Source organism: Abramis brama, assembly GCF_963993115.1.
Source record: "Abramis brama genome assembly, chromosome: 4".
NCBI lineage: Eukaryota > Metazoa > Chordata > Actinopteri > Cypriniformes > Leuciscidae > Abramis > Abramis brama.
In genome coordinates, this window is record NC_139966.1 from 46513499 (window position 1) to 46538433 (window position 24935).

The 24935-nt window shown below is 35.8% G+C and overlaps 3 protein-coding genes across 6 annotated transcripts; 2 read left to right on the forward strand and 1 right to left on the reverse strand.

Moving 5' to 3' along the window:
- Positions 1–1237: 1237 nt before the first annotated feature.
- calua (calumenin a) lies at positions 1238–6905 on the reverse strand. Its single transcript, XM_084110916.1, has 7 exons — positions 6339–6905; positions 4693–4929; positions 4324–4517; positions 3803–3969; positions 2788–2848; positions 2449–2648; positions 1238–2361 (listed from the first exon to the last, which is right to left on the reverse strand). Exons 2-7 carry the CDS (start codon positions 4920–4922, stop codon positions 2257–2259), a joined length of 957 nt encoding a protein of 318 aa, XP_083967042.1. The 5' UTR covers positions 4923–4929; positions 6339–6905; the 3' UTR covers positions 1238–2256.
- Positions 6906–9428: 2523 nt separating this feature from the next.
- Positions 9429–20090, forward strand: mdm1 (Mdm1 nuclear protein). Of its 4 annotated transcripts, none has more exons than XM_084110917.1 (16): positions 9429–9547; positions 9799–9908; positions 10550–10655; positions 10860–11167; positions 11491–11625; positions 12293–12469; positions 13118–13248; positions 13453–13549; positions 14184–14216; positions 15661–15863; positions 15952–16188; positions 16776–16906; positions 17202–17338; positions 17417–17654; positions 19173–19241; positions 19609–20090. In XM_084110917.1, the coding sequence occupies exons 2-16, from the start codon at positions 9873–9875 to the stop codon at positions 19716–19718; spliced, it is 2148 nt and encodes a 715-aa protein (XP_083967043.1). In that variant the 5' UTR covers positions 9429–9547; positions 9799–9872; the 3' UTR covers positions 19719–20090. The 4 variants fall into 4 exon arrangements, with proteins under 4 accessions (XP_083967043.1, XP_083967044.1, XP_083967045.1 ...); XM_084110918.1 differs by having other exon boundaries at positions 9452–9547; positions 9799–10055; XM_084110919.1 differs by lacking the exons at positions 9429–9547; positions 9799–9908 and adding an exon at positions 10152–10387.
- A 1036-nt stretch (positions 20091–21126) lies between these two features.
- il22 (interleukin 22) lies at positions 21127–23471 on the forward strand. The gene is made up of 5 exons (XM_084110921.1): positions 21127–21640; positions 21797–21862; positions 22621–22776; positions 22859–22924; positions 23011–23471. The coding sequence occupies exons 1-5, from the start codon at positions 21506–21508 to the stop codon at positions 23095–23097; spliced, it is 510 nt and encodes a 169-aa protein (XP_083967047.1). The 5' UTR covers positions 21127–21505; the 3' UTR covers positions 23098–23471.
- Positions 23472–24935: the final 1464 nt, after the last annotated feature.

The window sequence follows — 24935 nt, forward strand, 5'->3', positions numbered from 1 at the left end:
CCTGTTGGTTTCTATTAATCAACTGAAATGGCCTTTATCCCATTGCCTGAAAGGCTAAAATCAACAAATCAATCGAGGGTGATAGATTTAAACATGTTGATATATAACATATTACTGTTATATTCCATTTCATCTATTCTTACAATAAGTAGGTACAATAAGTTAAAAAAGATAAATGCATGAGCAAAATCCATTTTGCATTGGAATATATATACACAGTATAGTGGCCAAAAGTGATATCCGACCTAGGGAAATGGGCTTATTTGCACCTTATTCAAACTAAGTTCTATGTTCTATGTTTCAATTGTATCATTTGTCATGAAACATACCGAATTGTGAGGACATCATTTTTGACCAAGTGGTCATACCAAGCTATATTATTAGCTTGGTATATTATCAGATGTTATTTTGTGGTTTGTGGAAGATTGGAGCAGTGTTCTGCAGTCCAACAAGCCAAAATTTAACAACTTAGCATTGGATGGTGTCAGGTATGTTCGGAGACGACTGGAGTGTTTTAATACCAAATGCATGCGTGGCACCAAGCATGACAGGGGGAACATAATGGTATTGATGCAGCATGTCTGCAGCAGGTGTTGGAAGAATATACAAAATTTCTGCCACTTTGAAAATGGACCAACACAATGTAGCCTAGTATGGAGGATCTGTTTGGAGAGCAAATCTGTATTTTCCAACATGATATAGATCCATGATATATGATCACGCAATATCATGCTCAGCATTTTGAAGTCTTCAAGTGGGCTACTCAGTCCTCTGACCTTCATGCCATTGAAAACTTTTGGGAAATTATAAAGCTGAATTGCGAGAAGTCATGCAGGTCTTCCAATGAAGCTAAACTTTGGGAAGAACTTAAGGAGGATTGGAAAAGAAGTTAAGCACGACATGCACAAAGTTTAGTGAGTAAATGCCCTGCAGAATGGCTGCTGTAATCAAAAACAAAGGAGAACCCACAAAATATTTACTGATTACATTGTAGTTAAAGTATGTTTCGTTTCCATTATGCTTTTTGTTTTTCTATGCTTTGTCTGCATAATACAATAAAACCCATAAGGTCTTCTTCCCAATTTAACATACTCCTCATATTTTGATTGTTTAATAGAATCTGAAGTGTCATTAAAAGTATTATTTTAATTTTTTCTATTTTAAGATTTTATATTTCTTCTGTTATATGGAATCTCAAACAAGAAGACAGACAGAAAGTAATTACTGAAAAAAGATAATCAGTCATAATTCTTTATTGACAATTTGTTCTTTTCAAGATACAGTCTATTGAGCTAAAACAGCACCATTTGACGGAAGTCACCTGAAAACCTTAGGTGCTAAAACATTTTATATAGGAAAAAAATGCATTAATGGACCACAAAGGATGCTGCTATGCTCGTCACATGGCAAATTTGTTACAAACATAATATAATTGATAGTGTATTTCAAATAATGAAATTGAAAGCAACAAACTATTCAGCAATGTGTTCGATTGGACCCTATGAACCAAAATTATTTGAAGTTTTAGACATATAGCTCAAACTGAAGATCCAACTCAAATTAGTGAAAGGCACAATGAGAGATGAGTGTTGAGAATCTAGGAGTCTCATTCATGGGATGCGTGAATGAAGACGATTTTTTCCTAAATAAATATAGAAAGAAAACAGTATATTGCCTTTAGAGAGAAACGGAGAGGGTCCACATCATCTTATAACCAATGTTTGTGCCAGGACAAGTACACACAGGAAAGAAATGTGAGATTACATGTATAAAGCTATAAACATATTCACATAAACGTGTAAATATATACATATATTTTATACCTATTTGTATAAACCCTCGAAAGAAACCAATCTGAGAGCTTTCAGTTCAGTATCCTAATGAACAGGACTGTGAACAGCAAGGGGAGCTGATCGTAGATCAGTAACATGTATAAAACTGCCTTGAATTTAGCTCTGAATAAACAGCTTTGCATTATCAAATATAAACAGTAATTGAAATGATAAAAATGATGTACATGGACCACGATTTCAAAGACAGATCAAACAAACAAGCGCTGATAACACGCTTTACAGTAAAAACAAAAAACTAAATAAGAATGCATGTCGGAATGTGCAAAAAGAGAAAACAATCTATCAAGTGAACTAAATCTGAGCATTTAGTGTTGTATTATGATGAAGCAATATAAAATAAATTATATTCTTTTACCAAAACAAGTTCAAAATTAATTTTCTATTATACTAGAAAAAAAAAGAATTAAAACTCATCATGTCGAACTAACGCCTCCCCAAAGTCAGTCGCTTGACTTCCCACAAACAAATCATACTTGTTGAGTATTTCCTCTTTGGTGAGTTTGCCATTCTGAAAAAAACAGTGAGACAGACTCAGTTTTAATGATTTCAATGATAACTTTACAAAAGCTGACAAAATAAGTTATGGTGGGCTTACCTTGTCTGTGTCAGACTCGTACACCAGATGCTTTGCTTCGGCTTCTGCGTGGTCATAGTCGGCCGGCAGGATCCAGTCCATGGTTTCCTCTTTGTCCATCTTTCCATCCTTGTTCTTGTCTCTAAACTCTGAAAACTGCTCTCGCTCTGTCGCCACCCATTCTGGCTCGTCCATTTCATCCTCATGGTTGTACATGTCGCCTGATATTCAAACAAATTCAGCCGATTTTAAGCTATAACTACACATTTACTTCTTTATGCAATGTATAAAAACATCTGAAAACTTTCAAAAAACACTTTCAGATTTTAAATATCATACCTAATACTGTATTTCACTCACCAATATACTCCTCTAGGTCGATAAAACCATCACCATTCTTATCAATATCCTCCATAGTTTCCTGATGATAAAATTGAAGGAGGAAGATCAGTGAAATAGGCAAGAGAAAATTACATTTAAAACAGGAAACATCCTAAGCAGATTCTATGATCTTCCTTCATACATGTGCTGATGGGCAAAATTCGTCAGTGCACTTAAGAAGAAAAAAAAAGTTTGTTTTACTTTCTAATCAACGTCACCAGTATTTTTATTTTTAAACCCCTACCAAAATACAAAGATCCATTCTGGAATGAAGCACCCACTTTCTATGATCCAATCAATTCCAAATTGATAAAATTACTCTATTTTCTCACTGAATTACACATTTCACTCAGAAATACACTACCATTCAAAGGTTTGGGGTTGGTATTTTTTTTACTTTTTAAAGAAATTAATACTTTTAATCAGCAATGGTGCTTAAAATTGATCAAAAGTGGCAGTGAAGACATTTATAATGTCACAAAAGATTTCAAATAAAAGCTGTTCTTTTGTACGGATTCTCGGCACATGAGAGAAAATTAACAATTCGTTCCCATGAGTCAGCACATTCAACTCATTTGTTCCCTCGTTTTAAGTAAATTGTGTGCACGATATAATAATTTGTTCCCTCATTTTACTAAACCGTGTGCACAATATGATAATTTGTTCTCTTGTTTTACTAAATTGTACGCACGATATAATAATCCGTTCCCTCGTTTTACTAAACCGTGTGCACAATATAATCATTGTTCCCTCATTTTACTAAATCGTGGGCGTGTTGTAATAATTTGTTTTAGTTAAAGAAAGAAGGAATTATGTGGCTATGATTTACTAAAACGAAAATGAATTGTTAATTCGTGGCCATAATATGTAGTATATTTAATTTTGTCCGCAAGTGGCGTAAACTCCAAACTTTTGAACGGTGGTGTACGTCAAATTACAAAAGTAAAATGGGATGCGAACAGGGATAGAACTGACATAATAGAAACAGACCCACCAACACAACAATGTCCTTCATATGTTCATACTCCTCAGGATGTAGGAAGGCAGTGAACTCCTCTTTGTTAGCGATGTGGTCTCCATTTCCATCAGCCATTTTAAAGCGCCGTTCATCTCTGGCCATCATCTGCTTGTAGTTGTAGCCGTCATCAGGTTCAGGATCATCTAGAAAAACACAGACGGCACTAATTATTATTAAAATACATTTTTTTGCAATTCTGCTTGACAATTCTGTCATCATTTACTCATGTTGTTCCAAATCTGTATGACAGACTTTCTTCTCTGGAACACAAAATATAATATTTTGAAGAGCTGTTTTTGTTCATAAAATGAAAGTCAGTGGGATCTAAAACAACATTGGATGCCACAGACTTTCATTATATGATAAAACTTTTGTGTTCCACATCAGAAAGAAATTCAAGTTTGGAATTACATGTGGCTAAATAAATGATGACAGAATAATACTTTTTGTGCGACCAATCCTTTAAGGTTGTTTATAAAAAGAGACTGCATTTTTACCAAGGTAGGTGCCATATGTGATATTCTTGTATTCATCCCAAGAGATCATGCCATCATTATTCATGTCAAAATCCTTCCATTGCCTATCCACATTGTCATAGATGTACTTCTTTTGAGCCTTTTTGATCCATGCTTTCAGCTCAGCCTCTGTGACAAAACCATCCTCGTCTGCATCAATCTTATCCACAATTTTACTGAAAGGCAAAATAAGAAGAACAAAAAGAAAAATCACTATAAGAATGTCCTCTCTTAATTATTTTTTGTGCAGTCCCATATGTTGCAGGAAACCACCAACTCTCAAAAGAAAAGAATGACTTCCGCTCATTTTTGTTCCAGCAAACACCCCTTAACACTCAGCACAATCCTTACCCAAGCCTATTCTTGCTTTCCTCTGGGGTCAGGTCATCAAAAGACTTGGCTTCCTCCTCCCCAAGAAATGCATCATGGTCATAGTCAAAGTTTGCGCCATCGTCGTGCTCTTTGCTGCTGAGCTGCGCATCATGGTGGACACGGTCTTTCTTCTCTGTGGGTTTGCTGGTGGCATAAACCACACACAGAGCAAAGCACATCAACAGAGGCCTAATCTCCATCTTCGTCATGTAAGCTCTGAGGAAAGAGAGAGCAAATATTAACATATATATGTCCCAAATCCCTTTTAAACTAAAACAATAATGACCACAAGAATTCTAGTGTGGCTATGTTTAAATAACCACTGTGCAAACATAACTGTATGAGTTAACAAGGTCTGTTTGAATCAGTGTATGTAAACACTGTGTGTGTTTGAGTAAGAAGTGTGAAATACATGGCTGCATTTATAGGGTCAGAAATACAGTAAAACAGTAATATTGCTGAATATTATTACAATTTAAAACTTTTTTCTTAATATATTTTAAATGTCATTTATTCATGTGATGGCAGAGCTGAATTTTCAGCATCATTACTTCAGTCTTCATTGTCACGTGATCATTCAGAAATATTATGAATAGAAAGTTCAACAGAACAGAATTTATTTGAAAATGTAAAGACATTTATAATGCGACAATTGATTTCTGTTACTTTTGGACAATTTAGTTTGTCCTTGTTGAATGAAAGTGTTACATTCTTTCAAAAAAAAAAAAAATATATATATATACTGACCCTGAACCTTTGACCGGTAGTGTAAATGTGTGTAGCAGGGGAAAGAGAACCATCATGACTGTGGCAAATTATCAGACAGAAACTTTGACAGGAAACTGTCAACATAGACAAAAAGATGTTTCCAGAGAAAAAAAAAAAAGAAGGTGCAAGACACATCAAGCAAAATTAGCACAAAACTGGTCTAAACTGGTGGGCATGGCTCAAATTCTGATGGGACATTTTAGAAACACATTACTAAATGAAAGTTATAATGCAATACTACATAATAAAAATGTAATAATAAGGTTATCACAGTGACCTGCATGCCTTTAAATACTTTCAGTCTCAATCAGAGATTAGTCACACCAGAAATAAATCACATGTTGACTGCATTAGCAGTTTCATTGGGACTTTGGTAGGCACTAGGCACAGTAATATGAGAAACAGTTATGATGTTTTGGTCTCACACAAAAATAACACAAAAGCTTTTACTACTGGTTAACATATACGTAAACAAAAACTATGACAGATATGATCCAAAAGCACAAATAGAGGCCAACAAGTTACCTTTCGGCACATAAGATGTAATGGCAGTCTCGGTCACCATTCACTTTTATTGTATGGAAAAAATGCAATGAACGCAAATGGTGACTGAGGCCGTCTGTCCTCTACCATTCTAGTTTTATTTTCACTGATGAAAGAAAGACATTTATAACAACATTATAAAGTCACTGATAACAGAATTTTAATTTGGAGGTAAACTAACGTTATCCCTTTAATTATCAATACTAACTGTCCCTTTAAGTGAGTCGTCATTACAACGTACACGGTCAGGCAATGCAACGGTCAAACATATTTCTATATAGAACACACAAACACGTATAAAAATACAAACTTACCTAGATTTAGTACGAGACCGAAAAACTCAGACACAGTACTGGGGGTCTTTAGTTCAATCTGCAAACCCCTGTGCCACACCGTTTTTCGGACGAGAGCAACGATGCAATCCAATCACAGCGCGAGTAGTGAAGTCCGTCCACTGCCATTGGGCCACTTCAGCACTACAAACCCCGGATGTAAAGGAAACCGTTGTTTAATAATGCGCTGACTCAGCGCACTCTCTTTTAATTGGCTACAGTCAAACGGGAAACCAATCAGCACAAGAGACTACAAAATCGGTTGATGCGTCGCTCAAGGCCGTTGTTCACCTAGTGAATTGTCTTATTGGGTACGTCTTGCCACGTCCCCAAATTTGAGAGAGACCCGCAAATCCTTGCGGAAAGGTGCTGTAAATCTACACAAATCAAACAAAAATGGTGGGAGATATTTGTAAAAACGATTAAAGTAGTATCGGCCTCGATTTTGAATGGTCGGGTTACCTAAAACTGATACCAGGTTTAAGTACATTTGAGTAACGTTAGTAGTGAAAGAGAAATTAGCCTGTATGTGTAATGAGTATCTATTGTGATGAGTACTGATTTATGCCTGCAGGTGGCAGTAATGTGTTGTATAAGATGAAGTGCATTCCCTAGAGGAAGTGGTTGTAATGGAGACATGCTTTGTGTGCCACATGGAATAAAGACGCCAGTACCATCTATTCTTTATATCTTTATTTGTTGTCTCTGGAACAATACATGGTACCAGGAGTGGGGTCCGAAAAGCCCAATGGATGCCATTAAACCACCGGGATCGTTGAAGTTGTGTGGAAATGTTGATGCACATTGGAGGACTTTCAAACAGCAGTTTGAGTTGTATGTTGTTGCTATTGGACAAAAAGCGGCTGTGGATGAAAAAGTGCAAGCCCTCCTTGATATGCCTCCACCTACGGATAAGAAGGGAATTCTGCGTGCTTTGGGAATGGTGAACTTCCTGGGAAAATTTCTGCCAAATTTGTCAGCTAAAACTACCCATATGAGAAAGTTGTTACAAAATGATCAGGAGTTTGTCTGGACTTCAGTACATGATCAAGAATGGAAGCAGTTAAAGGAGACTCTTACTACTGAACCTGTCCTTGTTTTTTTTGATCACACACGACCAACTAAGATCTCTACAGACGCCTCTCAGGATGGATTGGGGGCGGTGCTTCTTCAGGCCTTTGAGGATTCCTGGAGACCTGTGGCCTATGCTTCTCGATCTATGACAGAGACTGAAAGACGATATTCACAAATAGAGAAGGAGACTTTGGGTTTAGTATTTGGCTGTGAAAAATTTCATGGATATGTCTATGGATTACCTACTTTTACAGTAGAGACGGATCATAAACCATTAATCTCCATCATTCAAAAGAACTTAAATGATATGTCACCTCGAATTCAACGCATGATGATGAAATTACAAAGATATGATCTGAATCTTGTCTATACACCTGGAAAGTATATCATTGTGGCTGATGCACTGTCTCGAGCACCAGTAGCTTCGGAGATCAGCAAAATGGACGAAGTTGAGAGACATGTGAGTATGGTGTATTCAGCGTTACCAGTTTCAGATGAGATGTTAAAGCTGATCGCAGAGGAAACTGCAAAGGACGCTGAATTGCAGAGGGTTATTGCACACCTTCAACATGGATGGATCAAAGGCAAGTGTCCACAATACTTTCCTTTAAGGGCAGAACTGAGTGTGGTTGAGGGAATGCTGTTGAGAATTAACAGAATTGTCATTCCAGTATCAATGCGCCACGACATGCTTCGTAGAATTCATGAGGGACATCTTGGTATCGAAAAATGCAAGAGAAGAGCTAGACAAGCTGTTTTCTGGCCTGGAATTAATGTGCACATTGAGAAATACATCAATCAGTGTGACGTCTGTCTAAGTCATCATTATAAACTGGCCAAAGAACCTATGATGATAGCTGCTCATCCTACTGAACCGTGGCAAAAAGTAGGAACTGATCTTTTCCAGTTGAATGGTAAGGATTATCTGGTGGTTATCGATTATTATTCCAATTATCCTGAAGTTGAACAGCTCCATCATACAACATCGAATGACATGATTCAATGCATGAAAAGCATCTTTGCAAGGCATGGAATTCCTCATATTGTGCAAAGTGACAATGGTCCTCAGTACACTAGTTGTGAATTCAAACTGTTTGCGGAACAGTATGGCTTTAAACATACTACTTCAAGCCCACTTTATCCAAAGGCAAATGGTAAAGCAGAAAAAGGGGTACAAATTGTAAAAAGACTTATGAAAAAAGCCACAGCAAGCAGGTCTGATATAAATCTGTCTCTTCTGAGTTACCGTTCTTCTCCACTCAGTTGTGGATTATCTCCTGGTGAGTTATTGATGAACCGAAAACTGCGTGATACACTGCCAAAAGTATCCCTGAAAACAGAAAACAACAGTCTATCATTGAAAGAGATGCAACATCTTAAAGAGAAGCAGAAAGAATATTATGACAAGGGAGCTCGACATCTGAAACCTCTTTCTGAACGAGATACAGTTAGAATTGCGGAGCCTACTGGATGGAAAAAGAAAGCTACAGTCCTAAAAGAGGTAAACCCAAGATCATATCTGGTTCAAACAGAAGATGGACAGACATTGCGGAGAAATCGACAGAGCTTGCTTAAGACTGCAGAGAAATGTCCTCTTGTTGATGAGCCAACTCTGTCTGCAGAACTGCAGTCTTGTGAAATGCCCCCTGTTGATCTGCAACGTCATGAAATGCTATCTCCAGGTATGTTTAATTCTGCAGAACAAATTCCTGAACTCGAGTTATCTGTACCAAAGACTGACATACCTCTCTTACGGAGAACTAATCGAGTTCGAAAAGCTCCTGTTCGAATGGACTTATGAAAAAAATGGAAAAAAAAATGAAATGAACTGATTGTACATTTTTTACAGTTGGGCTGATATGAATTATTAGTAATTGTGAATCTAATGTGTTAAAAAAAAAAAAAAAAAAAAAAAAAAAGGAAAAGAGATGTAATGAGTATCTATTGTGATGAGTACTGATTTATGCCTGCAGGTGGCAGTAATGTGTTGTATAAGATGAAGTGCATTCCCTAGAGGAAGTGGTTGTAATGGAGACATGCTTTGTGTGCCACATGGAATAAAGACGCCAGTACCATCTATTCTTTATATCTTTATTTGTTGTCTCTGGAACAATACAGTATGTATTCCTGGATGCTTTTCCACACCGTTTACTACCATCTGGTGGTTGAAAATAATCAGCGTTGATGAATATATTTTTGAAGCAAAAAAGATATATATGAGTTTAAAATTTTAAGGGGACTTCTTTTATTTCATTTTTGAGCATTTGTTTTACAATTTAGCTTTTTGCTTAAAAAAGAAATCAAAGTGTTACAGAAATTTTTAAGAAATAAAGATCTTATTTTATTTTAATGTTTGTTTTGGATTCAGGAAAAACAGCATTGACCACTAGGAAACACATGGTGCAGTAAAGCGTCATAACAAAGCGGTTTACAGCCGTGCGCATGCGCGTATCGTGGGACGCTGCAGCCCTCACCAAGGTAACAGCTCGAGCCTGCAACCGAATCTAATCTCACTCCACTAAGCGAGTAGCAAAAAAAAAAAAAAAAACCCACTTCTTTTGTTCACGGACCTCTTTGTGCACTAGTCACCATTAGCTCTGACTCAAAATGACTGTGCATTTTAAGGTGAGTTATTTTAACTATCCATTGTTTTTTAACACAGATTGAAGGTGCACGCGCTCGTGCGACGTCATTTGTTTTAAGGAACATAGAGCGCGCGCTGCAGAAATGCTTTCAGTTTTGATATTTAGTCTGGTTGTTTACTTTTAGGTAACGTTAACCAAATATACATTCATAGGAATTCTAGTAAAATATAGTTTACGCTTTGCCGAAAACAAAGAGGAACTACGTGACTGTATTAAGTAACGTGTTAAACTTAAACAGTAACTTAAACCCTTTACAAGCTACTGTCGGGACTTCCTGTAATTTCTTGAAGAAGTTTGTGTACGGATTAAAAGGCAATGGCATCAAGATTATCCAAATTGTCAGCTAAGAGCTAGTTATTAAGCATGGGTTTTCTAATAAATCAGATAAGTAATTTATTATACCGCCCATTTAAATATACCGATTTACTTGTGCTATAAAGTGTACTTGTTTCTTGTATGCTCTTCTTCTAATAGGGAATCAGCGAGTATCGGAGTAAATACAAGAGTCGAACAACACGACCCAGAAGCGATTCTCCACATCGCAGGATGCGACTGGCAGGACTGTCCTCTGACCAGTCAAGTATGTGATAGATAGATAGATAGATAGATAGATAGATAGATAGATAGATAGATGATAGATCAGACAGACACATATATAGATATAGACATAGATAGATAGATAGATAGATACATACAAATATTCATAAAAATGAATAAGCTTATCACACTTATTGGTTAATCTTGGTTAATATTGAACTGATTGATCTTTTTCTATCATTTAAAGGAATTACTCGGGAACCCCAATTCATATCCAAAAGGAAAGTGCCATTTTATCCACCTCAGGTATCCAGTTCTTTCCACTGGGAAGGGCATGTTTCATCTCCACACCGTCAGGAGAAGAGCAGGCCTGTCACACCTCCTCCTGTCACACCTGTGCTCAGATCCCCTAGTGCAGAAAGAGTGGTGACCCCTCTAGCCCCAAGAGACCCCGTGCCACCAGAGGGCACCACTGCACCATCCCACCAATTACAAGCAAAGCTGCAAGCAGCTCGGACATCCACCACTGCTGCTGACCAGCAGAGACTAAATGGAGTGAGTCTGGTTATAAGTCAGTGTTAAAAGTGTATATCGGTGCAAAATTGAGTTAATGGGGAATAGCAAGTTATTCCCCTTGAGGAGAAGATTCCTCTGTGTTTCTAAACCACAATTAATTACATACACACACACACACACACACACACACACACATACACACACACACACACATATTCAAAGGCCCAGTCTTAATATTTATTATAATATATATATTTTTTAAATTTTTCATAATTGGTGTATAACAATTAGAATTGTATTATTAACTATCAGTACCACCATCAATGCAGTTGCAGTAATTCAGAGCTTGTATTGTCTATTAGATTAACCATGCACTGCGGAAAAAAGCAGGACTGAGGTCTGAGCAACAGAGAAATGGCCGTTTGAGCTCAGAGTACCAGCGACAGTTCATGTGGAAAACGCCTGTGGCCAATTCGCCCCTGCTTGCTGCACACGAGGTACGTCCTTGCAATTTTATCAGCACTGTCACAATTCAAAATAATTTATCATCACACATAGGCTTGCGTCCAGTCCTTGGCCAGATTAACTGACATATTATTTGACAGAGCACTTTTGCTCACCTGAAGTGTTTTCTTATATTTTAATAAAATATAAGAAAACACTTCAGGTGAGCAAAAGTGCAAGATATGAATTATTGATGCGTATTTGAATGCCTTGATTGTTTTTGTGTGCATTTCTTACCTATAAAAACACTCTTCCAGTAGATGGCAGTACAGTTTTGCATGCCACTATGTTTATTTTATACACATACACACACACACACACACACACACACACACACACACACACATATATATATATATATATATACACACACACACACACATACATACATACATACATACATACATACACACATACATACATACATACATACATACATATATATATATATATATATATATATATATATATATATATATATATATATATATGTATATGTATATGTATGTATGTGTGTATGTATGTGTGTGTGTGTTATAATTAAGTATGTTATTATTAATTTTATTTATTTATAATTATAATTTTAATTTTAATTATTCATCGAAAATAAATTTTTCATTGGACCTTTTGGTGTTCTGGATAATTTCATGTCTGTTTTAGATGTTGTACAGTAACAATAGAGCCATCCCACCCTTCAAATCAAACCCTGTAATCATCGAGAGCGAGTACAAGAGAAGTTTCAAAGGATCACCTCCTCCCAGACCACCGCGCTTGAGGCGAGATGTTGAACAGTATGAGGTCCCTCTGCTTCATACAGAGAACACAACCCCAGAGAAGGTACATTGAAATATGCCCCTTATTTTGAACGTAAGATTGGGTGCGGGCATTTGTAACTTGAAAAGCTTCAGGTGTCATTCGCTTCCAGTTAAATTAGCTGTACAATATAGTCCGTTATGCTGCTTGATATTGCAAACTGCTATTTGCTGTCATACTATTTTAATTAATTATCATAATCATAAACAAACTTGTTTGTAGTGCAAATAGATTTACCGTTTACTGCTCTTTGTTATTCTTCGAGTTATTTCCCTATAGTTTCTAATGAATGGGAAGTCTCACGCATTCAAAGAAAATCGCTTAGTTCTGAGTCACAAAATTTTGGTGCATATACATTCAGCCTAGTCACATACATCAAACTTTCCAAGTATCTCCTAATTAGTATGGAGCCGGATGAACCTGTTTCAACAACCTATTTTTAGATCACCTGTATGGGCCATTTGATCAAACACTGACAGACACAGTTGATTGCATGTGAGGGACAGTAACAATGTTAATGCATCCGACTATAGATAACTAAAATTCATCTTAATATATCTTATATTTTACACATGCTGACCAATGTATAGTGAGGAAGTATACATTTAAAAAAATGTTTGTACCTTTGACATAGTATTTCTTGTGCTTTTGCCTAAATGCCCACCATACCAGAGTAAGAGGAAGAAGAAGAAGGAGCGACAACACAGCAGGAAGTCAAGCCCCGAAGAGGAAGTCACCTATCTACAGAAACAGGAAGTGAGGTCACCTTGTGCCCTGAGAGACCCTTCACCCAAGGCAATGAGGTGACTGTTGTAATTTTTTTTACAGGACTGGAAAAAAACAGAAACAACACAGAAAATTAATTTCATATGGCCGTTTCATGCATTTTGCATAAGCAGCACATAAGCACAACATATTTATTTTGACACCCGCATTGCAAATTGTGTCGAATATTTTTTTTTTATTCCACGAGTATTTACCAGTCTACCTCTTTTTCTGTTTGACAGGAAGGTAAAAACTGAGTACAGATCCAACTTCCGTTCTCCCGTCCATTACAGCTACAGAGATAAAGCGTGGGTGAAGATCAGACCTGCAAAGGAGGAGGTGAGCTTCTGGAAAAAGAAAACAAATCTATGGGAACAAAATGTGCAGGCCTAAAATAAAAATAAAATTCATGAATTAAAGAGTTAGTTCACCCAAAAATTGTCATCATTTACTCACCCTCATTTCGTCCCAAACCCATAAGACTTTGGTTAATCTTCGAAACACAAATTAAGATATTTTAAATGAAATCTGAGAGATTTCTGTCCCTCCATTGAAAGTCTATGAACTTTTTAAAGCGACAAATTTGTAAAGACATCATCAAACAAATCCATATGAATTGAGTGGTTTTGTCCAAACTTTCTAAAGAAACTGAATTGCTCTATATAATGGACATATTGAATTTAGGCTTTTATTCATACAATTCTAGTATTGAATGCTAAAGGAATAGTTTCTAAATTATTTTAAATCTTAAAAAAGTATTTCTAGAACTTCAATTAAATAACGTTCACAAGGGTGACTTAAACACAGCAAATAAAAAATGACCAGAGGGTATGAAGGCTAGAATAGTAATTCAAGAGCAATTTTGACACCGCATGACATGAAAGCTTGAGCTGTGGTAGATTAAAGTGGCAGAGCTATTAGGAAACAGATACATAATCTCTCTAATCACTGGTCTGTGTGATTAATCTTGCAGGAGTGTGATGGTTTTCACGACTGGTATCATGAGGTAACTGTACTGCCTGTTACATCCATTCCCTAGCTGCTGCTGCTGCTGTATACCTGCATTTGCTTATGTGTATCTGTTCTGTGCTGCCACATCAAATGTATGACATCATTCAAACTTCGACTAAATGGTATCATCTCATATAGACCTAGACTTGAAGTGTGTGTGTGTTCAATCTGTGTATGTGTGCATGTGGGATCAGTCATCAAGATGTTATCTGTCAGCATACTTGGAACTTTGAAGTTGTCTGTGGTTTGGCTGTTTTTTTTTTTGCTTTCAGGTGTAACCCTATATTGACTTTTGGCTCACTTACTGATTATATAAAAGCATAGCTAAACGTTAAGGTACAGTTCATAACACCTAATTGTACTTTAATGTATTTACTTATTTATTTATTTATTAATTCGTTATTCATTAAGCAGTGAATTACAAATGAGGGTAGGAACAGAGTAGATCTGAATCAATATTAGCATATTAGAGGAGCCAACAATATTGCCCAATTTCAAAAGTAAACCAAAACAATACACAGCTAGAGTATAAATTAAATTGACAGAGGGGGACAAAAATAATATTTTTTTGTAAAAAGATGTAGTATAATTAATATTTGTCATATTATATAATTTATCACAATTTCTCAATTTCTATGAGAGTGTCACACTATGACCTTTGCTGCTTGGTAAATTATTTGATCTGATTTCTTTGTTTTTTACATGGTCAGCATCTGTCATGATGATAAATTCAGTGCTTGACTCTTTATTTTAAGGTGTACGTCCTTAAAATTTGTTTGCTAGACTGTAAATCTTATCGTTTTCGTATCATGCTGACCCTGTAAAAACAATGTAACTTTTGTAAGACAGAAGTACTAGATTTTAGGTTATGGTGTCAAGTGTGCTTCAATGCGTCTCCAGCAAAACTTATGCAAGTCTAGCCATATGGGACAGGGGTGTCTTTTTGAGTCAGCTCTTTAGGAGCGGAGCATGACTGCCTCCACTTTTACACGCATTCTCCACAGGTTTCGAAGCGGATCTGACAATGTTGCATGATGTGAATTTATAATGATTCATCAAATTTATGTTAAGCATGTATAATTACAATATCAGGGCTTAACAATTGATTTTCCCACCTCAGAAAATTTAGATTTTTACCAACATATTTTTATACACGTTTGAAAGAAATATATTTTCTTGACAAAAAAGTTTACTACTTTTAAATTTAAATTTTTATTATAATTAAATAATGATTTTTAAAACATTACGTCAGCTGGCCCAGAATCTCACTGGGTCAGCTCGACATTCTTATTGTTGAGTCCTGAATATCTAAAGCAGTGTTTTGTCTATGCTTGCTATGAATTATCAGCCTTCTTGTCCACACATATTATCTGTAGCGTTGTCCTATTTTTCCAGGCTCTGATTTATCACAATTCTAAAGTTCTGCTGTTTTTCGACAGGTGCGGGAGCTACGTGAGAAGGCAGAGGCCTACAGGAAACGGGCATGGGGAACTCATTTTTCTCGGCAACACTTGAATCAGATCCTGTCAGATCACAACTGGATGTGGGAGCCTTCGAATGGCACCTCCTCATCCTCCATTGAATCTGAGGCCTGCAGAAGCACTAGTAGCAGCCCTATCATTGAGGCTCTGGACCTGGCCAGGTGAGCAGAGCTCAGGCATCATCATTCTTATAGTCAGTTCAGAGCTTTCTTTTATTAATGACCTGGTCTCTTTGGCATGTCTATTTAGGGCTGGCAGTGCCAGGGCAAGCTCTAGCCCTGGACCTTCTGCTTCTGTGGCAGCCAGCAGGAGAAGCTCTCTAGGAGAGGACCCCACCCTCCCTGTGCAGAGGAAGTTGGCCTGGGATGAAGAAGAGGGACATGGAGAGAGAAATGAGTCTGAGATTTCACAGGAAGAGTTCACAGTTGAAAAAAATCAGTGGAATCCAAAAGATGATCATGGAAACATGAAGGAGAGAAATTACAGGTATGTGCTTGTTGTTTCTCTGAATTGTCACCTCACCTCAGTTGCATTTGAGATATTCGAGATAAGAGAACCTGCCAACACTAGAACCAACATGGACATGACGGTCTCATTGTTGGGCAAAAGTCCGATTTGAAGAATTTGAATTGAGTTGGCTGCAACACAGCAAGTTGAGCTGGAATTTGAATTGAAATGAAGAGGAAGTTAATGAATTACAATTCAAAGAAATGAACACAGAGATACAAATAATATATATATATAAAGATTATTAATTACAAATTATTTAAAATAATTTAGTTTAAGAATCATTCAAATGAAAAATAAAAGGTATTATATATATTTTTATTTTATATTATATATAAATTTGATATATTATATGAAAATTTAATTCAAGAATAGTATTGGAATTTAGAAGTAATTTCCAGTTCAGTTCTGAAAGATGCAAAACACTTTACAGTGGGGTTTTCATAGTTAAGTCCAGCATCCTTTTGGCTAGTCTACCAAATCCAGGAGCAAGGAGTCTTGCATACAAAATGTTTCTGCCTATGCCGTTGCAGTTTTCATTCAGACGTTTCGCATATCTTTTGTAGGTTGCAACTATTGGAAACTGAGTCATCATTGGTGGTGGAGGGGTCTGCAGATGCGGGCAGATTACCAACCCCCAAACTGAGGACCATGACTGTACAAAGAACGCATCACGATCGGACAACTCCATCCACTGGTAACAAACATACTTAATAATACTTTCAAAAGTTCAGGCCACATCGACCTATTAATAATGAATAATGTTTTAGTTTAACTTGGTTTTACAGACAGCTGTGGTTTTCTGTGCAGACGGTACATCCGTCACTTTGAACCTTTACTTTTGCCATCGTGCAACAGTTTCAATTTGATTTAATGGTTTGCAGTCAGAATGACTCCAAGTCTCTCGTTCGTTAGACATACTTTGTAATCAATTAAGAAAAAAAAAAAGAAGAATTTTTTAAAATGTTAATATTATGTATTAATTTTATTAGGAGGAGCTTTGCTGGTCTCTCCTCCGAAGATCAAACATTCCTCCAGGAAAGTTAGGAGGAGTGAGCCACCTTTAGGAAAACCTCACTCTCCTTATAAACATATCATAGACGGCTCTCCACAGCAGCCACACAGTAAGGTACCTGATTCTTAAGTCAAACGTGCAATATTATGTCATACGTTGTCTTCAGATTTCAAACTCCATTGTATTGCGAAGGCTGAGAATGGAAGCTTGCAACGTTCCCCACCGGCTGCTGGTCTGACCACCATAGATCTACTTCCCATGCGTGAAGATGCTTGGGCTGAGGATGAGGAAGCAGCAGACTACACCCCCCATCCAAGACAACCCAAGCCAACACAAAAACAACAGACTAGCCAATGTCACAAAGCTGCTGTCCCTCCACTTCCCAACAGAATTCAGGGCATGATGAGAAACCCGGAGTTTCAGCATAATGGTATGTTTCCTTTCAGCATCCACTGATGTAGATCTAATGTCAGCCATGGGAGTTTTATTATGAGAAGCCTAACGATCGCAGCTTTTATGAATTCACACTGAGCCTTAACAAGCTGTAAAGACATTTAGAAGTGAACATTTTAGTTTGCGCTACAAAAATATGGCTTTATTTGATTGCGTGATCATCGATCCATACATGGGAAGAAAAACCGGCACTCTATAAGCACGCAATTGAAACGTGACTGAGTCATTTACCAGCAGAAGGAGTAGAGGGAGGTTAGGTTACCGCCAGCAATAGGGGGAGAATAATCTAGGTCAGTCTCCTGTTGTCTTTTTTTGTGTCTGTTTAGTTTTTTCCACTAACGTCAGTGCATTATTTTGGTACCACTGTATTGTCCACATGCTACCGGGTCAGATTTTCCCTGGTCCCCCTGGAGTAATCTATTTCAAAAGATTATTTAACTTCTGTCAAGTGTAGTTAATACGCCTATTGATTGACGTATACTTGCGTATCTCCTAATTATGACAATTCAAGTGAACTATCATAATTGTAATTATTGCATTTATACCTCAGAAGCATTTGAAATTAATTAGTTCTTTGAAAAGTTTCATTCAAAAAACTTATACACGTAAACAGTCATTTAATCACTAAAATGATAAAGATAATAACTAATTAACTCATTAAAAAATATATATGTGTATATATATACATACATACATACATACATACACGCACTACTATTCAAAACTATTCATTTTAAAGAAATAATATTTTTTTATTCATCAAGGACACATTAAATTGATCAAAAGTGACTTTAAAGACTCTTTCGCAAAATATTTCTATTTCAAATAAAATTCCACAAAAATATTAAGCAACACAACCGTTTAAAACTCTGATGATAATAAGAAAGCACCAAATCAGCATATTAAAATGATTTCTGAAGATTCATTTGACTGAAGAGTTATGGCTGCTGAAAATGGCTTTGCCATTGCAGGAATAAACTACATAAAATGTATAAAAATAGAAAAAGTAGATTTTTTAAATCACAATAATATTTCACAATGTTAATATGTTTACTGTATTTTTTAATCAAATAAATGCAGCCTTGGTGAGCAAAAGAGACATTAAAAAAATGTACCAACCCCAAACATTTGATCAGTAGTACACATGTAAAATCATTATAAACTACTGCCAAATGTGACTTTATTTCCCTGCCAGTATTGAGAATTATTCAGTGTTACATATACAGCATTATAAGGTAATCTGCTTTAAATGAAAAACTGTAAATGTCTGAAAATGTCAGTTGTTATATCTGACCATTGGTCTAACCTAATGTAGTTAAGTTGATTGAATTATATTAAATAAGATATTGTTGACTTGTACGTCCAGTCAACCTTACAAAATATGTACAGTGTAGAAAGTGGAAATTACATGATTTAAGTTTCACTGCCTATGATGTTACGTTCATTTATGTAATCCGACCCATTCGTTATCACAATATCCTCTTTGTGTTTGTAGGTAACCTGGGAATTTTTCGGCCAGAGCTGTTTCTGTTTCCTGAATCTGATTCTGGTGTGTCAGATAATGGTAAAATCATCTTCTTAATATTAGCAGATATTAGCAGCCATAAGCAGTTACAGACAGTTAGGCTACTTCATGCTTTTATGACTGTCTAGCAGTTTTAGTAGGAACAGGAATTGGATCAACGTGTCTTTTGATGTGGTGCGCATATCAAGAACCGCTAATGCATTTCATATCACTGGTTTCACTGATGCATGTCTGCACTATTTGTGCATACATGTTGCCCTTAATTACTCATTTATGGAAACAGTAATATCTTAAAATGTCTTTTATAACAATTATTATATATTTTATAATTATAATGAAATGAAATACTATTCTTATATTTTTCTCATTGAACATTTTTAAAATCTCTTTTTCATATTAAATCCAGATGATAAGATGTCTCAGATCTCATCTAGATCAGCGGCCTCATGCTCCGTGGCCTCTGAGCTGTTGGGCCGCGCTCAGAGAAGAAAGGAGGATTTCTGGGGAAAGCGCTAATGTGTCAAAGCCCATTCATCAGCTGTGCATTGACTGAAAAATAGCCATTAACTCCTCAGGATGTAAACCTGAAATTTCTTTCTCCTAATTTTAAAAATCTGATTTGTTTCTGTGATAGTCTGGTATTTAAAATGAAGAAAAGAGATTTGTAATTTATTTTATTTACTTACATTTTTAATATGACTAGACACGTTCAGTACAAATGATTTTGCTAATTAAACACTATAAAAAGCAAAAAAAGTAATTTTTTTTGTATGATAGATATGAAGATGATGTATATTTCTCTTTGATACAAAATTAAATCTGATAAATATTCATATTTAATAGCTCTAGGTTGAGCAATTGAACACAATAAAACCATAATAGTATTACATTCAGGCTCACCTACTACATCAGGGATTGCACATAGTGTGAGAAAAATAAGTGTTCAAATTCAATTAACAAATTTGTTGTTGTACGTATTTATTTATTCACATATTTCTGTCAGAACGCATAACATGTCACATAGCAGTATTTTCTTCACCATATTTTACATGCAGAACACGTGATTCACGGATAAGTGACTCTTATGGGGCCGGTTCTTGAAATAATCATTCTAAAACTTTAGCAGTTCGCGTCAGTCTAAACCTTTAATGAACTCAACAAATCCAGTGACTACTGAATCAACATATGACTCACTGCAAGTTTCTTATAGCCATTGCTGCTCTTACCTGCTGTGCCACCAAAAAAAGTATTCTATTTTTATCTGTCCACATCACAGACATGCCTTAGTTAATATTAGGACAGAATTAAAAAATAAGAGTTACTCTTAAGGGTTTGATATGTACACATACTGTACACATATAATATATTCTTTATATATATATATATATATATATATATGTTATTTTTAAATAACTTCAACCATTCACGTCTTTTAAGTTTCGTATTAATATATATTTTTGAATAATGTAATTATTTTTATGAATGACTTTTATGAATGAAGAACTATGTAAAAAGAATTTCGCAAGGATAATCAGATCCTTGAGACTTTTCTGACGTCAGTAAATTACGCAACTTTCATAAATTCATAAATACACAGACCTTTTATGTCACTCTCGGCAATATACATTGCACAGTTTGATGTAATGAATTCAATCATACGCGCTTGTTCTTTTATTGCATTGGTCGTTATTGTTCCTGTCACAGGCGTTTGACAGCTTCCCCAAACATCCTGACAGGATTTTTTTTTAGCAACATTTGGTTTATGATGTAATACGTTCCCTTTCGCACTTGCATCTTTCAAACTCATAACATGCTGATCAGGAAAAGGGTTATTGAAAGGCTACCTAGCAACATTAAGTGGAAATAACTGTGTGTACATAATAAAGATTTTATTTTTGTCGCGCACTTATTAATACTATTCGCCAGTGCGGGGAATTCACAGGAAGCACTCTGTCCACTTCAGAACACTTCCTCATTCTATGTCTTTATTGCAGCCTAATTATTGGAAGATTTGTTTCTGTCACACGAATTTCCGATGCAATCATAACAGTCAGCGAATATGAAGCATGCACGATTTCTCGGAGATCCGTTTGACCTGATAAACTTCAGGTAGAGAGGTTGGGGGATTACGCCAAAGGTAAAGAGACAATACCACAGTGACGTTGTGGTGATAACTGGGACAAAGCTGGAGAATATAAAAGCTCTAGACTAGAGTCACAACATGCACTCCAAATCTCGTCTGCGGGGAACATCAGTCAACATAAGAGGACATATATCACTGAATCCACCCGTCTACCTGCAATATGAAGTTCCTAACTCTGCTTGCTGTGATGTGCTGGTGCTTTGTGAGCGGCCAGGCGATGCACCTCATGCGGCCGCGGCCCAAGCCTTTAGACAGCCCCGTCACCTGGAACGACCTCTCTGTGATGACTGAACATGTACGTTTGAATGCCTCAGCTGCAATTTATATGCTGTATACATAAAATATCTATCATGTTTTAACTTATTGAATTTTTATATAGATATGTAATCATATAGCCTAGATATTTATTTATTTGAAAATACAATGTATAACATTATGCTAACCCTTGCAGGCACAAAAGGAAGACAAAGACCACGAAACACGACTGCTTCCAGTTTTCTCCAAGGTTATGCTAAATGTATGTGTGATAATTAACTTATTGTGGTAATAATTATTTTACTAGTAAGCAATCCAATTTTGACTGTTACTGCCACTGGATACTATACTTGTTCTAATTGTGAATAATATCTGTTAGATTCTAAAACCAATAAGTTTTCTAAGATCAGTAAGTTATGTCAACATATGTTTTTACATTGCTTTAACTCATCAAAATAAGTTATGCAATTTTTTTTTACAAGTTATACAAGATTCAGCTCGTTTTTTAAAGTGAATTTAATGTAACTTTGCAACTACATGTCAGCTAGCAGTCATTGGAGTTTTAGTTGACTGCTTAATATCCGCTAACATACATTCATGTACTTGTCGACTTATTCCACTAACCCCAACCTAACAGTCGTCTAATCCTCTAATGAGAGTTAGTTGACATGTAGTTGCAAAGTTACTTTTAGTTAGTCGAGAGTCTAAATTGGATTAAAGTGTAACTAGTATCTACTCAATTAGTCATTACTATACTTATTCATTACTTACTAATACTTATTCTTTTGCTAAAAGTCACTGTTCACTAGCTATTGTTGAGACTAATACATACTAATTGGAGGTGAATAGTTGAAATGATTTCAACAAAATGTTGCAATTAGTTACCAATAACAATGGAACAGATATTTGTAGCAATGGAATAAGTACTGTTGACTAATCAAATACATTTCAGTGGATTTCAGTTAGATTACTAAACTGTTATGGCATTAAACTAATACATTATGATAATATCTGTTCTAGGAAGAGGACACTTGTTGCATCAACACCATGATTCTGGATTACTATCTAAAGCACATCTTGCATGCAGATGATCATGAGCACGTTGATAAATACCCAAAAATTCGTTTTGTGAGGTCTGATCTGCACAGGGTCGCCCAAGTTTTGAAACCATACTGTGTAAGTGTTTGAAACGGTTTGATATTTTTGACCAGCTGACCAACTGTTATGTGCACTGTACTTAAACATTCTGTTTTTACAGAGCGACAGTGCAGAACATGCACAAGTCGTGAAATACAAGGAGAGATTTAGTGCCTATGGACATAATGTAAGTTGAAGTTTTTGTTCAGTATTAAATCAGTGAAAGATGCGTTGTTCTGCATGCCTTTAATATCCATTGTGTTTATTCTTCAGAGTTTGACACTAGCTCGTAACAAAGCAGTCGGAGAGGCGATTATTCTCTTCCACTACCTTTTTGAATCCTGCTCTGCAAGAATGTGACTCTGAAACCCTCCTCAGCAGTATTGGATTTTTATTTTTATTTTTTTATTTTTTGTATTCAAAGGATTATTTATTATGGATGTATTTATTTTAAATATTTATTGTATGTTCTATGAAGTTTCACAAACGGCATGGGAACTGTGCTTTCATGCTATGTGTTATAAGGTCACATTTGTGGCTGCTGTTGTGACTGACTTGGGCTAAACATCCTAAGACAGTCCACTACAAAGTAAATGCATTGTAAAAGCATTTTTAAAAAAAGTTTTAAAAAAAGATGATTAATTTAATAGATTTTTGCAATATATTAATTTATTTTTCTGCATTCAGTATGAGATGTGTGTTTGTTTTTTTTAATAAAAATTATATATTACTTATCTTACTTGTTTCTGCTTATTTCATGGCATGCATATCCAAAGTTTGTCTTTGGATAGAACAACCCCATCATTCTTTCCCATATGTGTGTTAAGAGGGTTGCTGAAACACCCCCTAGTGAGCAAGACTAGATAATAATTTTAAGGACATCAGCTATTTGATTTGGAAAGTAAATAAAATATTATTCAACAATTTATTGCAGTAACTTAACTTATATGGGTGGCTGTTAACACATTTATTTAACCCTAAAATGAAAATGCAATGGTAGAATGGAATAGAATGGTACCATGCAAAACGTGTCGCATATTCCAAGTGTAGCCTACTGGGGGTATACGATATTGTTTGGTGAAAAACAAACCAAAATTTAGTATCTTGGGAGAATTCAGGTAAAGTGGGTCATTTAAGCTTGTTTGTACTGTGCACAATGGGTTTACACTTTACAAGCATAACAATAGTCTTTAATTAAACAGACACTGTTTCTTTAAATTATGCAATATGACACTGGTGGGTGTGGCCACTTGTGAAAGGTAGAAAACCCCTTTGACAGGATTTTCATTTCTAACTTATAAGATTGCTCACTAAATATAAACACATATTACTGTAACAGTTCCAGTTTTGTTTGTTACTTCCGTTAACAGGGAATACATTGCAAAGCATAAAATAATTAAAAATGTGTTGGTTTTCTTGTAAGGTGTTTAAATATTACTGTCTCACTTTGGCTGATTGTGTTAGATAAAGTGTAAAGTGGCAGACCTTCAGCCTTCAGTAATTGTACTCAAATCCATTTAATAAATTCATTCATTGACATTCACTGTTTTTTTTATAGTTAATTTCATTCTACCCCACCTTAAAATAACATTAAAACATTTATTTCTAACAGGCAAAATGCTGCCTCTATAGTGTAAAAACAGAACAATGGTAGTTCTGTTGTCTTGACAAATAATGCTACCTATAAGATTGTGCTACCAATCACTATATTTGCAAGGGTAGGTTTGGGGTTTGGATGTTAATAAGGCCTCAAACCATGCATGGTAGCACAATCTGATAGATACTGTAGCACAAAATCATCAGAACATGTTAAAAGTATACATACATGACAAATAATCATATTATGTGCCCAGAAGGCCGCGTCTCAGCTCATGAATATTGAATTGAATTCTCTTTCTCATCTTACTGCGCTTGAACTGACAAATTCGCAAAAGAATATTTCAAAATGCCCGTCTTGGTGAGTATCTTTGTAAACATAGTCGGTAATTTCTTAAGTGAAAGTAAACAGTAGAGAAATCAACACATCAGTAGTCATGTATCAGTTGCCTATAGTGGATCTGTGCATTAGCTTTTAAAGTGACAGCAGCTTAATATTCCTGCTGCCTTCTGTTTTTAATGTTAATCAAACAACAAAAGACAACTCACTGCTCTTGACTGAATATCTTTTGTATTACTTTATTCAATTTATGTACCTGAAA